Consider the following 13,326-nt stretch of genomic DNA (forward strand, 5'->3'; position numbering starts at 1 on the left):
GTAACTTCTTCTTTAAGAGGCTCCTCTGTCCTCCACTCGTTACCTGTATTAATGGCACCTGCTTGAACTTGTTATCAGTATAAAAGACACCTGTCCACAACCTCAAACAGTCACACTCCAAACTCCACTATGGCCAATACCAAAGAGCTGTCAAAGGACACCAGAAACAAAATTATAGACCTGCACCAGGATGGGAAGAATGAATCTGCAATAGGTAAGCAGCTTGGTTTGAAGAAATCAACTGTGGGAGCAATTATTAGGAAATGGAAGACATACAAGACCACTGATAATCTACCTCGATCTGGGGCTCCACGCAATATCTCACCCCGTGGGGTCAAAATGATCACAAGAATGGTGAGCAAAAATCCCAAAACCACACGGGGGGACCTAGTGAATGACCTGCAGAGAGCTGGGACCAAAGTAACAAAGCCTAGCATCAGTAACATACTACGCCGCCAGGGACTCAAATCCTGCAGTGCCAGACGTGTCCCCCTGCTTAAGCCAGTACATGTCCAGGCCCGTCTGAAGTTTGCTAGAGAGCATTTGGATGATCAAGAAGAAGATTGTGAGAATGGCACATAGTCAGATGAAACCAAAATATAACTTTTTGGTAAAAACTCAACTCGTCGTGTTTGGAGGACAAAGAATGCCTAGTTGCATCCAAAGAACACCATACCTACTGTGAAGCATGGGGGTGGAAACATCATGCTTTGGGGCTGTTTTTCTGCAAAGGGACCAGGACGACTGATAAACTGTAAAGGAAAGAATGAATGGGGCCATGTATCGTGAGATTTTGAGTGAAAACCTCCTTCCGTCAGCAAGGGCATTGAAGATGAAACGTGGCTGGGTCTTTCAGCATGACAATGATCCCAAACACACCGCCCAGGCAACGAAGGAGTGGCTTCGTAAGAAGCATTTCAAGGTCCTGGAGTGGCCTAGCCAGTCTCCAGATCTCAACCCCATAGAAAATCTTTGGAGGGAGTTGAAAGTCCGTGTTGCCCAGCAAAACCAAAACATTACTGCTCTAGAGGTGGTCTGCATGGGAATGGGCCAAAATACCAGCAACAGTGCGTGAAAACCTTGTGAAGACTTACAGAAAACGTTTGACCTCTGTCATTGCCAACAAAGGGTATATAACAAAATATTGAGATAAACTTTTGTTATTGACCAAATACTTATTTTCCACTATAATTTGCAAATAAATTCATTAAAAATCCTACAATGTGATTTTCTGGATTTCTTTTTCTAATTTTGTCTGTCATAGTTGAAGTGTACCTATGATGAAAATTACAGGCCTCTCTCATATTTTTAAGTGGGAGAACTTGCACAATTGGTGGCTGACTAAATACTTTTCTGCCCCACTGTATGTAGCTTAAATATGCTGCCCATCTATCAAGCCTTGATGCTGTTATTCTGGCAGCATGCCCAAAAATGGCAATGTGATTAAAGCCATGTAGTTCGAAGCCGCATGGTGTAGCCAGCATCTACAATGCTTAGTAATGACACCTTCTATTATACATTTCTGGAAAACCTCAATGTGTTAGTGTATAGTCAAATTAACCTGCACACATACAAACAAACGACGAGCAGGTCCTCAAAATACCAACACACATTAGGTTCTAAAATGTCCACCATAAACTCACATTAGACTCATTCAAACGTTTGAGCTACAGTAGACTATCTCTTGTTGTTGTGTCAGACACACAATAGATAGTGTAGGTGCCCAGAGAGACTGCAGTGTGTTTATGCTGTATGTTCAGATCCCTTCAGCTCTTGCTTTTGCCTTTTCCTTGCATCTCCCCTGATCCCTCCTCTGTTCCAACCAGTATTTAGCATGTCATGCCAACTATGCTGACAGCGCCCTCCCTCGCGACCTATTCATTTCATCTCCTTCTTTCCTGTCGTCCTATTTCCTACTGTACCGTGTGGATGTACTGTATGTGTCCAACAGTGTCCCCTTTGTTTTCCTGTCGCCCTATTTCCTAGTGTACCGTGTGGATGTACTGTATGTGTCCAACAGTGTCCCCTTTGATTTCCTGTCGTCCTATTTCCTAGTGTACCGTGTGGATGTACTGTATGTGTCCAACAGTGTCCCCTTTGTTTTCCTTTCCTGTCCTATTTCCTAGTGTACCGTGTGGATGTACTGTATGTGTCCAACAGTGTCCCCTTTGTTTTCCTGTCATCTCATGCTTCCTCCCCTTGTCTCATCAGTGATGGCAGTTTTTGCTGTAGGTCTTTTAAGGGATCTTGAAGTTCACTCTGAACAATTTACCAAATAATTGTTCTTCATTTTTAAAAAAAGTGATTGTTTCTAGCATCATTTGTTCACAGGACACCTAATACTGAGGTGTGATTACTAGGTGTGATTACTGAACAGTTTATATAATTACTCACTTCACTTGATCCCCTAATCTGGTGACTGTTAACCTCTAAGTATTTTGAAACATAATTATTCCATAATTCCAAGCGCTGAGTCCTGTGAACAAACAATGTTGTACTGTTTGCAGTATTAGAATATTAACATTACACAAAGGAGTGATTTTAATTGTGGAAAATGTGCCTAGTCATGATCACTGAGCCCGACCTTGAACTAACACTTCCTCGCTTTCCGACTGGATTCAGCAGAACTGCCTCCTCAGATGTATTCGATTTCCTCCGTCTCGGTCGACAGCCACTAATGTTATATCTGGGCCACGTTCAGTAGGCAAACATTGTTTAACATTGCAGAAAGAAATGCCATGAATGAAGCCCACGTGACTCCTCTAAAACGTTGTGCCCCGGCTTGTTTGTTTCTGTGAATGTAATACATAACCTAAAACACGTTTGTTCGTTTCCCTTGGGATTTCCAAGTAGAGTTTGGTTTGTGTAACAGTAAGGCCTGCATGTTGTGGAGTTTTAAGAATGCGTTGTCCTCTTTTCCAGAAGCTGAGGAGCTGTATCAGAAACGTGTATTAACAATAACAGGAATCTGCATTGCACTCCTAGTGGTTGGAATCATGTGTGTGGTTGCCTACTGCAAAACAAAGTAATTCACGTCACATTTTTATGCTAAACTCAAAATCATTATTTACTAGTATCCTTATTATGTCATTTGTAGTTTTCTCTGAGGTAATAGCCTGCACATTTGAACATTGAAATATTTGTTTTGGTCGATCACAACCTCTGATGTCATCCCTCTGGTTTTTGGATTGGCTAAATGGCTGGTCAGTCTCACAATGCAGTTTGTCTTTACGTGCACAGAAAGCAGAGGAAAAAGCTCCATGATCTTCTGAGGCAGAGCCTACGAAATGAAAGAAACACCATGGCAAGTATGGCTAATGGACATCCGATTTATAACCCTTCACTTGAAAACGTCCAGTTTGTCAATGTAAGTCACTCACATCTTATAATGGTGACTAAGCAACTCTCTCGCTAACTTTCAAATATTCATTGATTTCAGAAAGTATTCACAGCCCAATACTTTTTCCTCATTTTGTTGTGTTACAAATTGGGATTCAAATGGATTTAATTGTCTTTTTTTGTCAATGAGCTATACAAAACACTGTTAAAGTCGAAGAAAACCCAGACAGGAAGACCACGTCATTGACTCAACCCACTCAAGTGACGCACCCCTCCTAGGGACGGCATGGAAGAGCACTGGTAAGCCATTGACTCAACTCCTGTAATAGGGTTAGAGGCAGAGTATCCCAGTGGAAAGAGGGGAACCGGCCAGGCAGAGACAGCAAGGGCGATCTGTTGCTCCAGTGCCTTTCAGTTCACCTTCACACTCCTGGGCCAGACTACGCTCAATCATAGGACCTACTGAAGAGATGAGACTTCAATAAAGACTTAAAGGTTGAGACCGAGTCTGCATCTCTCACATTGGTAGGCAGACCATTCCATAAAAATTGAGGTCTATAGGAGAAAGCCCAGCCTCCAGCTGTTTGCTTAGAAATTCTAGGGACAATTGGTAGGGCTGCGTCTTGTGACTGTAGCGTACATGTAGGTATGTATGGCAGGACAAAATCAGAAAGATAGGTAGGAGCAAGCCCATGTAATGCTTTGTAGGTTAGAAGTAAAACCTTGAAATCAGCCCTTGCCTTAACAGGAAACCAGTGTAGGGAGGCTAGCACTGGAGTAATATGATCAAATATTTGGGTTCTAGTCAGGATTCTAGCAGCCGTATTTAGCACTAACTGAAGTTTATTTAGTCCTTTATCCAGGTAGCCGGAAAGTAGAGCATTGCAGTAGTCTAACCTAGAAGTGACAAAAGCATGGATTAATTTTTCTGCATAATTTTTGGACAGAAAGTTTCAGATTTTTGCAATGTTACGTAGACGGAAAAAAGCTGTCCTTGAAACAGTCTTGATATGTTTGTCAAAAGAGAGATCAGGGTCCAGAGTAACGCCGAGGTCCTTCACAGTTTTATTTGAGACGACTGTACAACCATCAAGATTAATTGTCAGATTCAACAGAAGATCTCTTTGTTTTTTGGGACCTAAAACAAGCATCTTTGTTTTGTCTGAGTTTAAAAGTAGAAAGTTTGCAGCCATCCACTTCCTCTGAAACACAGGCTTCTAGCGAGGGCAATTTTGGGGCTTCACCATGTTTCATTGAAATGTACAGCTGTGTGTCATCCGCATAGCAGTGAAAGTTAACATTATGTTTTCGAATGACATCCCCAAGAGGTAAAAATATATAGTGAGAACAATAGTGGTCCTAAAACAGAACCTTGAGGAACACCACAATTTACAGTTGATTTGTCAGAGGACAAACCATTCAGAGACAAACTGATATCTTTCCGACAGATAAGATCTAAACCAGGCCATAACTTTTCCGTGTAGACCAATTTGGGTTTCCAATCTCTCCAAAAGAATGTGTGTGATCGATGGTATCAAAAGCAGCACTAAGGTCTAGGAGCACGAGGACAGATGCAGAGCCTCAGTCTGACGCAATTAAAAGGTAATTTACCACCTTCACAAGTGCAGTCTCAGTGCTATGATCGGGTCTAAAACCAGACTGAAGCATTTTGTATACATTGTCTGTCTTCAGGAAGGCAGTGAGTTGCTGCGCAACAGCTTTTTCAACAAATTTGGAGAGGAATGGAAGATTCGATATCGGCCAATAGGTTTTTTTTATATTTTCCTGGTCAAGGTTTGGCTTTTTCAAGAGAGGCTTTATTACTGCCACTTTTAGTGAGTTTGGTACACATCCGGTGGATAGAGAGTCGTTTATTATGTTCAACATAGGAGGGCCAAGCACAGGAAGCAGCACTTTCAGTAGTTTAGTTGGAATAGGGTCCAGTATGCAGCTTGAAGGTTCCAATTTTCTGTAGATTGCTTCAGAGTTCGGGTATTTTCTGTATACCAGGGAGCTAGTTTCTTATAACAAAGGTTTTTCGTTTTTAGGGGTGCGACTGCATCTAGGGTATTGCGCAAGGTTAAATTGAGTTCCTCAGTTAGGTGGTTAATTGATTTTTGTCCTCTGATGTCCGTGGGTAGGCAGAGGAAGTCTGGAAGGGCATCAAAGAATCTGTGGGTTGTCTGAGAATTTATATCACGACTTTTGATGATCCTTGCTTGGGGTCTGAGCAGATTATTTGCTGTGATTGCAAACGTAATAAAATAGTGGTCCGAAAATAGTGGTCCAGGATTATGAGGAAAAACATTAAGATCCACAACATTTATTCCATGGGACAAAACTAAGTCCAGAGTATGACTGTGGCAGTGAGTAGGTCCGGAGACATTTTGAGTTGATGATGACTCCGAAAGCCATTTGGAGTGGGTCTGTGGACTTTTCCATGTGAATATTAAAGTCACCAAAAATTAGAATATTATGTGCTATGACTACAAGGTCCGATAGGAATTCAGGGAACTCAGTGAGGAACGCTGTATATGGCCCAGGAGGCTTCTTAGCTGTACCTATAAAAAGTGTTTGAGTAGGCTGCATAGATTTCATGACCAGAAGCTCAATTTTTTTGTAAATTGAAATTTGCTATCGTAAATGTTAGCAACATCTCCACCTTTGCGGGATGTGCGGGGGATATGGTCACTAGTGTATCCAGGAGGTGAGGCCTCAATTAACACAGTATATTCATCAGGCTTAAGTCATGTTTCAGTCAGGCCAATCACATCAAGATTATGATCAGTGATTAGTTCATTGACTATAACTGCCTTGGAAGTGAGGGATCTAACATTAAGTAGCCCTATTTTGAGATGTGAGGTATCACAATCTCTTTCAATAATGGCAGGAATGGAGGAGGTCTTTATTCTAGTGAGATTGCTAAGGCGAACACCGCCATGTTTAGTTTTGCCCAACCTAGGTCGAGGCACAGATATGGTCTCAATGGGGATAGCTGAGCTGACTACAGTGACTGTGCTAGTGGCAGACTCCACTAAGCTGGCAGGCTGGCTAACAGCCTGCTGCCTGGCCTGCACCCTATTTCATTGTGGAGCTAGGGGAGTTAGAGCCCTGTCTATGTTGGTAGATAAGATGAGAGCACCCTTCCAGCTAGGATGGAGTCCGTCACTCCTCAACAGGCCAGGCTTGGTCCTGTTTGTGGGTGAGTCCCAGAAAGAGGGCCAATTATCTACAAATTCTATCTTTTGGGAGGGGCAGAAAACAGTTTTCAACCAGCGATTGAGTTGTGAGACTGCTGTAGAGCTCATCACTACCCCTAACTGGGAGGGGGCCAGAGACAATTACTCAATGCCAACACATCTTTCTAGCTGATTTACACGCTGATGCTATGCTGCGCTTGGTGACCTCTGACTGTTTCATCCTAACATTATTGGTGCCGACGTGGATAACAATATCTCTATACTCTCTACACTCGCCAGTTTTATCTTTAACCAGCACATCTTCAGATTAACCTTAATGTCAGTAGCCCTGCCCCCTGGTAGACAGTGTATGATCACTGGATGATTCGTTTTAAGTCTATAACTGCGGGTAATGGAGTCGCCAATGACTATGGTTTTCAATTTGTCAGAGCTGTGGATAACAATATTTGCACACCTGGATTGTACAATATTGGTACATTATAAAAAAAAAATATTCTACATGCTCTGTCAAGTTGGTTGTTGATTATGTCTAGACGGCCATTTTTAAGTCTTGCCATAGATTTAAGTCAAAATTGTAACTAGGCCACTCAGGAACATTCAATGTCATCTTGGGAAGCAACTCCAGTGTATATTTGGCCTTTTGTTTTAGGTTATTGTCCTGCTGAAAGGTGAATTTATCTCCCAGTGTCTGTTGGAAAGCAGACTGAACCAGGTTTTCCACTAGAATTGTGCCTGTGCTTAGCCCTATTCCGTTTAGTTTTATCCTTAAAAAACTCCCTAGTCCTTGCCGATGACAAGCATACCCATAACATGATGCAGTGGTAGTCAGTGATGTTTTGTGTTGGATTTGCCCTAAACATAACGCTTTGTATTCAGGACATAAAGTTAATTTCTATGCCACATTTATTGCAGTTTAACTTTAGTGCCTTATTGCAAACAGGATGCATGTTTTGGAATATTTTTATTCTGTACAGGCTTCCTTTTCATCCTGTCATTTAGGTTAGTATTTTGGAGTAACTATAATGTTGTTGATCCATCCTCAGTTTTCTCCTATCACAGCCATTAAACTCTGTAACTGTTTTAAAGTGACCACTGGCCTCATGGTGAAATCCCTGAGAGATTTCCTTCCTTTCGAAAAAAATTATTCAACGTTGACATTATGGGCTGTTGTGTGTGTGTGTTGGCCAGTGACACAATCTCAATTTATTCCATTTTAAATTCAGGCTATAAAACAACAAAATGTGGAAAAAGTCAAAGGGTTTGAATACTTTCTTAAGGCATTGCATATATTTTTTGTTGACTTGTTTCAGAGTACATAGAGCTACAGGTACTGCACGTTTCATAATGTGAACGTGATTTCATGGCCTTACTATTGACGCTTCTTTTGATTGTTTCCCTTCTTATAGCAATTTGTGTCTAAAAATGCATTGCCCACACAGCATCTACTCGTGAAGGAAACGGAAATGTCTTTCTCCACGAGCCAGTACACATCATCAGTGCATCAATCGACAACGGTCACCCACACCTCCAGTCAAAGGTAATCCTGTACAATCCTACCTACCTTTCCTTTTTCCTTTCCTTCCTCTCCTCCCATCTGTGAAAGTCGTCCGCTTTTAAAAAGAGATGAGCAATAGCTCTAAGAAGATACTGTAATAATGTGTCAAAGATAAAGTCCTAATGTTCTGTTCATTTCCGTCAATCTGTCATAACTGTCAACATGCATTACAGCCTCTCTACTCTATCCTAATCCTTCTCATTTCACCCCAGCCAACCCCACTTTTCCTCCTTTCCTCTATCCTCTCCGTTTATGTCAGGGGTTTGAAAAGCAATGAATTCACATTGGGGGGAATTCCGACCCCAGTTAAGGCACGTAAATTGAACGTAATGATCTCTTTATGATCTTTTCTCTCCATGCGTATTCTGACCTTGAATTTAAACAGCACATGGATTAAATCATCAACATGTATTTATCACATCTTTACTAATACTGCAGAAATTTGCTCCAAAGCAATATCCAGATCCATGGAATGTAGCGATCACAATATAGTAGCAATATCTAGGAAAACAAAAGTTCCAAAGGCTGGGCCTAATATAGTTTATAAGAGGCGATAAAATATGTTTTTTAGTGATTCATATGTTGATGGTGTAAAGAATATTTGCTGGTCTGTGGCGTGTAATGAGAAGCAACCAGCCGCTGCACGTGACACATTTATGAAACTACTTATTCCAGTTACTAATAAGCATGCACCCATTAAGAAAATGACTATACAAACTGTTAAATCCCCTTGAATTGATGAGGACTTGAAAAATTGTATGGTTGAGGGGGATGAGGCAAAAGGTATGGCAATTAAGACTGGCAGCCAAACTGATTGGCAAATGTACTTCAAATTAAGAAATCATGTGACGAAACTAAATAAAAATGAAAAGAAACTACACCATGAGACAATATAAAGAATGATAGTAAAAAGCTTTGGGGCACCTTAAATTACATTTTGGGGAAAAAAGCCAGCTCTGCTCCTTCATTTATTGAATCAGATGAATCACAAAGCCCACTGATATTCATCACAAAGCCCACTGATATTCATCACAAAGCCCACTGATATTCATCACAAAGCCCACTGATATTGCAAACTACTTTAAGTGCTATTTGAATCCTTTAAATACTTTTGTGGTTTTGTTCTAGCCTGCTTGGAGTGTAAGAACGGCAGTTATAGCAGATTTGGGACTATTTTATTGGTCCATTAAGCCGGGCAAGCTCAATCAAGCCCAGCTGGAGTATTTGAAATGATTTCTAAAAGTATTTGAACCCAGGTTTGCAATAGACATGTTTTAACGTGTTTACAGCTTACATCAGGGTCTGAAGCAGCCAGTGTTATGCATAATTTAAGAGAAGCAATTAATTCCCCTCTTCTGTCTACCCTCTTCATTCTCCTCTGTCTCCCCTCAGCTGGAGCAACTGCCACAGCGAGAGTGCCTCATCTCACAGCTGCTCTGTCTTGGTGATGTCATCAATGGAGAACAGCCGGCACGCCACGCCCATCCACCGGGGTCGTTTGGACGCCACGGGCGGCGCCAGAGACCTGAGTGTCTACCTAAAGAACACCCGAGACACGCCAGACTCCTCCAGGGACTCGCTGTTCAGAGACAGGTAGGAGAAAGATGCCCTAATGTAGCTAATGGTGCTACGTGCTGCTTTACACACAATAACCTCCCTTCAGCCCATACAACTAATTGAGGGTTTGTGACTAATGATAGGTCATTAAGAAGTGGCAGACACTGAGTTAAATAGAGATATCCATTTAAGAATAAGGTATATTTTAGAGATTATACTTGATATCATGTTTAGGGAATAACATTCATTTTATATATCACCAAGATTTAATCCAAGATTTGTGGTATTTCCATTGCCATGCTATCATTTTCTTTCTTCTGAATGAAATAGTTATTTTTTAATTATTAGAGGTTTCCTATGAGCTGTCCTATTGTAACGATGTGCACTGAGAGTCCGGAAGCAAGTTCAGGGAGTGTTTCGATAAATAAACACAACATAATGTAAAACAAGAAACTAATGTGCCTGCCTGCGGCTATGGAATCCTGACCTGTTCACCGGACGTGCTACCTGTCCCAGACCTGCTGTTTTCAACTCTCTAGAGACAGCAGGAGTAGTAGAGATACTCTTAATGATCGGCTATGGAAAGCCAACTGAAATTTACTCCTGAGGTACTGACTTGCTGCACCCTCTACAACTACTGTGATTATTATTATTTGACCATGCTGGCCATTTATGAACATTTGAACATATTGGCCATGTTCTGTTATAATCTCCACCCGGCACAGCCAGAAGAGGACTGGCCACCCCACATAGCCTGGTTCCTCTCTAGGTTTCTTCCTAGGTTCTGGCCTTTCTAGGGAGTTTTTCCTAGCCACCGTGCTTCTACACATGCATTGCTTGCTGTTTGGGGTTTTAGGCTGGGTTTCTGTACAGCACTTTGAGATATCAGCTGATGTACGAAAGGCTTCATAAATACATTTGATTTGATTTGAAACACGAACAATGCACAGACAGGAAACAGAAACAATTACACCTGGGGAGGGAACCAAAGGGAGTGAAATATGTAGGGAAGATAATCAGGAAGGTGATGGAGTCCAGGTGAGTCTGATGATGTGCAGGTGCGAGTAACGCTGGTGACAGGTGTGCGCCATAATGAGCAGCCTGGTGACCTAGAGGCCGGAGATGGAGCACACATTACACCTATATTTAGACTTCACAAACAGTCCCTCCTAGATCAAACCTAATGGACAATGATGACTTCATAAATGCTCATTAGTAAACCAATGTGGTGCTGATGAGCGCAGGTGTAACCGTGTTGTCAGTCGAGCTGTGCAGCAAAGGTCACAGGCCACACTGAGTCAGAGAGAACCCATCTGTGCACATAACTCTAATGACTGGCTGGGGCAGACGGAGACAAATGCTCCAGTGTTCTTCACATCTGTGTCTCTGTCCTCCCCACACATACTAAGAGAAAGGCCTATACAGTTCTATACCTGCTTGATGAAATGGATCGGGAATGAATGTGTATCCTGAACAAGAGTAGAGGAATGTAAAAAATAAAGTATTTGAGTGGAGACTGGTGAATTGCACTGCACTTCATTAAAGGAGCCTACGCTCATCGGATGTGCACTTGAGGATTTGACTGTACCTATAGGGAACAAAATGTAATGCTATGGATTTAGTTATTTTAGCTAAAAAGCATGTGTCCCTAATAAGGATTCAAGTGGTGTCCATGCATACAGTTGTGTGTTCTCACTTTTATGTTCCTAATCGATAGTGGCTTCTCTTTTGGTCCTGTCTGTCAGGTATCCATCAGCAATGACCACCCCAACGCGCCTGTCTCCTGTGGAGTTGCTCTCTCCCGTGACCCCGGCCTCCCCTCCTTCTGAGATCTCGGCCCCACTGTCCAGCCTGGCCACCTCAGTCCCCTCGGTGGCAGTCAGCCCCACTGGCGAAGAGGAGGACCCCCTGCTGTTCACCACCACGCTGTGGCCCCGTGACAAGCCGCCGCGCCCCGACCACCACCACAGCCAGTCCAAAAGGAACTGTGCCCACTACAACTATGGCCATAAGGCCCACAGCCCCCCGCCCAGCCCGCTGAGGATGGTCGAGAACGACAACTACGAGACAACGCAGGAGTACGAGGCGGTCGCCGCCACGGTTGTGGTACCAACCGTTCCCCCGCAAAGCCTCCCTAAAAAACTCACAAACAACAACAATGGCCGCTGTGCCAATAGCACAAAGCCCAATGGCCACACGGCGGGCCACAAAACGGAGTCCAACGACCGAGTCAGCAGTACGGCGAGGAGCAGCTCGGAGAGCGACACGGAGGAGGACTGTTGCGTGGGAGAGGACACGCCCTTCCTGAGTTTACAGGATTACATGGCTGCAGGTGTGGAGCCACTCACAGACAGCTGCAGAACTTACCCAGCACTCCGACTCTCCCCACAGGATGACCTGCAAGCCAGGTTATCCAGCATCATCGCCAACCAAGATCCAATTGCTGTATAATGTCAAAAATGTAAATATTGCTTAGAAAAATACTTAAAATACTTCAAAAATAAATAATAGTCACCACTAAACTTTTATTTTCTATAAATTAAATATTTGCAAAAAAAAAGAAAGACAACGTTTATTTTAGCAAAGTAGTGAAAAAATATTTTATAAATAAATAGAAATGTGTACAAACATGCTCATGTCATGAAAGAAAGTGCCATATACACTACTATATACCAATGGTTCAGAGTATTTCAATGGAGAAAAATATTAATGGTGCCTTTAATTTCCATTTGATGTGCTTAAGGGAACTGCATCATGACTCTGGTCCATATATTCATAATTTTCTTCTCGCTGTTGGCGTTGCTACCTGACCCTTAAAACAAAAGAATCCACCAGCACTATGGATTACCTATATACCTGTATGAACTACTCACTGTAAGCTCAATACAATGGTATTCTACTGAATCTGCGATATTGCTTATGTGTTCAAGTGCATGTCATTTCTCCCCATTTACATGAATGCAGTCATAGTCTACTTACAGAGGTGCATACAACAAAGTATTTAGTGTTCACCTAACACAGCACCAACATTTTATACACTATTTCAAGATTTCCATACTCACTTTTGGTTGACTCAAATGGTAAAATAAAATGTATTATTTAGTATTTTTTTATGCTTTTCTTGGCCTGTTAGCTAATAACACATTAATTACCAATGACCTGGAAGAATATTGAATGTGTAATCTGATTAACATGATTAAATATTTGTATGAACATAACAAGATTCAACAACTGAGACACAAACTGAACAATTTCCACAGACATGTGACTAACAGAAATGGAATAATGTGTCCCTGATCAAAATTAAGTCAGTATCTGGTGTGGCCACTAGCTGCATTAAGTACTGCAGTGCATCTCCTCCTCATGGACTGCACCAGATTTGCCCGTTCTTGCTGTGAGATGTTACCCCACTCTTCCACCAAGGCACCTGCAAGTTCCCAGACATTTCTGGGGGGAATGGCCCTAACCCTCACCCTCCGATCCAACAGGTCCCAAACATGCTCAATGGGATTGAGGAGGGACATGTCAGGGTGAGCCTGCAGGAAGGGTACCACATGAGGGAGGAGGATATCTTCCCTGTAACGCACAGCGTTGAGATTGCCTGCACTGACAACAAGCTCAGTCCGATGATGCTGTGACACACCACCCCAGACCATGACGGATCCTGCCCCTCCA

At 42.4% G+C, this 13,326-nt stretch overlaps 1 protein-coding gene across 3 annotated transcripts in view; it reads left to right on the plus strand.

The window, feature by feature from the left end:
- The window catches only part of LOC110509536 (pro-neuregulin-1, membrane-bound isoform), a 68,988-nt gene extending 56,232 nt beyond the window's left edge, over positions 1 to 12,756 (plus strand). Inside the window, exons 4-8 of one of the 3 annotated variants that reach the window (XM_021590454.2) lie at positions 2,923 to 3,025; positions 3,241 to 3,367; positions 7,946 to 8,076; positions 9,487 to 9,687; positions 11,397 to 12,756. In XM_021590454.2, coding sequence (XP_021446129.2) covers positions 2,923 to 3,025; positions 3,241 to 3,367; positions 7,946 to 8,076; positions 9,487 to 9,687; positions 11,397 to 12,102 — 1,268 coding nt within the window. In that variant the 3' untranslated portion in view covers positions 12,103 to 12,756. The remainder of the gene's footprint in view (positions 1 to 2,922; positions 3,026 to 3,240; positions 3,368 to 7,945; positions 8,077 to 9,486; positions 9,688 to 11,396) is intronic. The other 2 variants (XM_021590455.2, XM_036967978.1) reach the window with 2 other exon arrangements.
- Positions 12,757 to 13,326: the final 570 nt, after the last annotated feature.

The sequence above is a fragment of the Oncorhynchus mykiss genome, chromosome Y (assembly GCF_013265735.2).
Source record: "Oncorhynchus mykiss isolate Arlee chromosome Y, USDA_OmykA_1.1, whole genome shotgun sequence".
Taxonomy (NCBI): domain Eukaryota; kingdom Metazoa; phylum Chordata; class Actinopteri; order Salmoniformes; family Salmonidae; genus Oncorhynchus; species Oncorhynchus mykiss.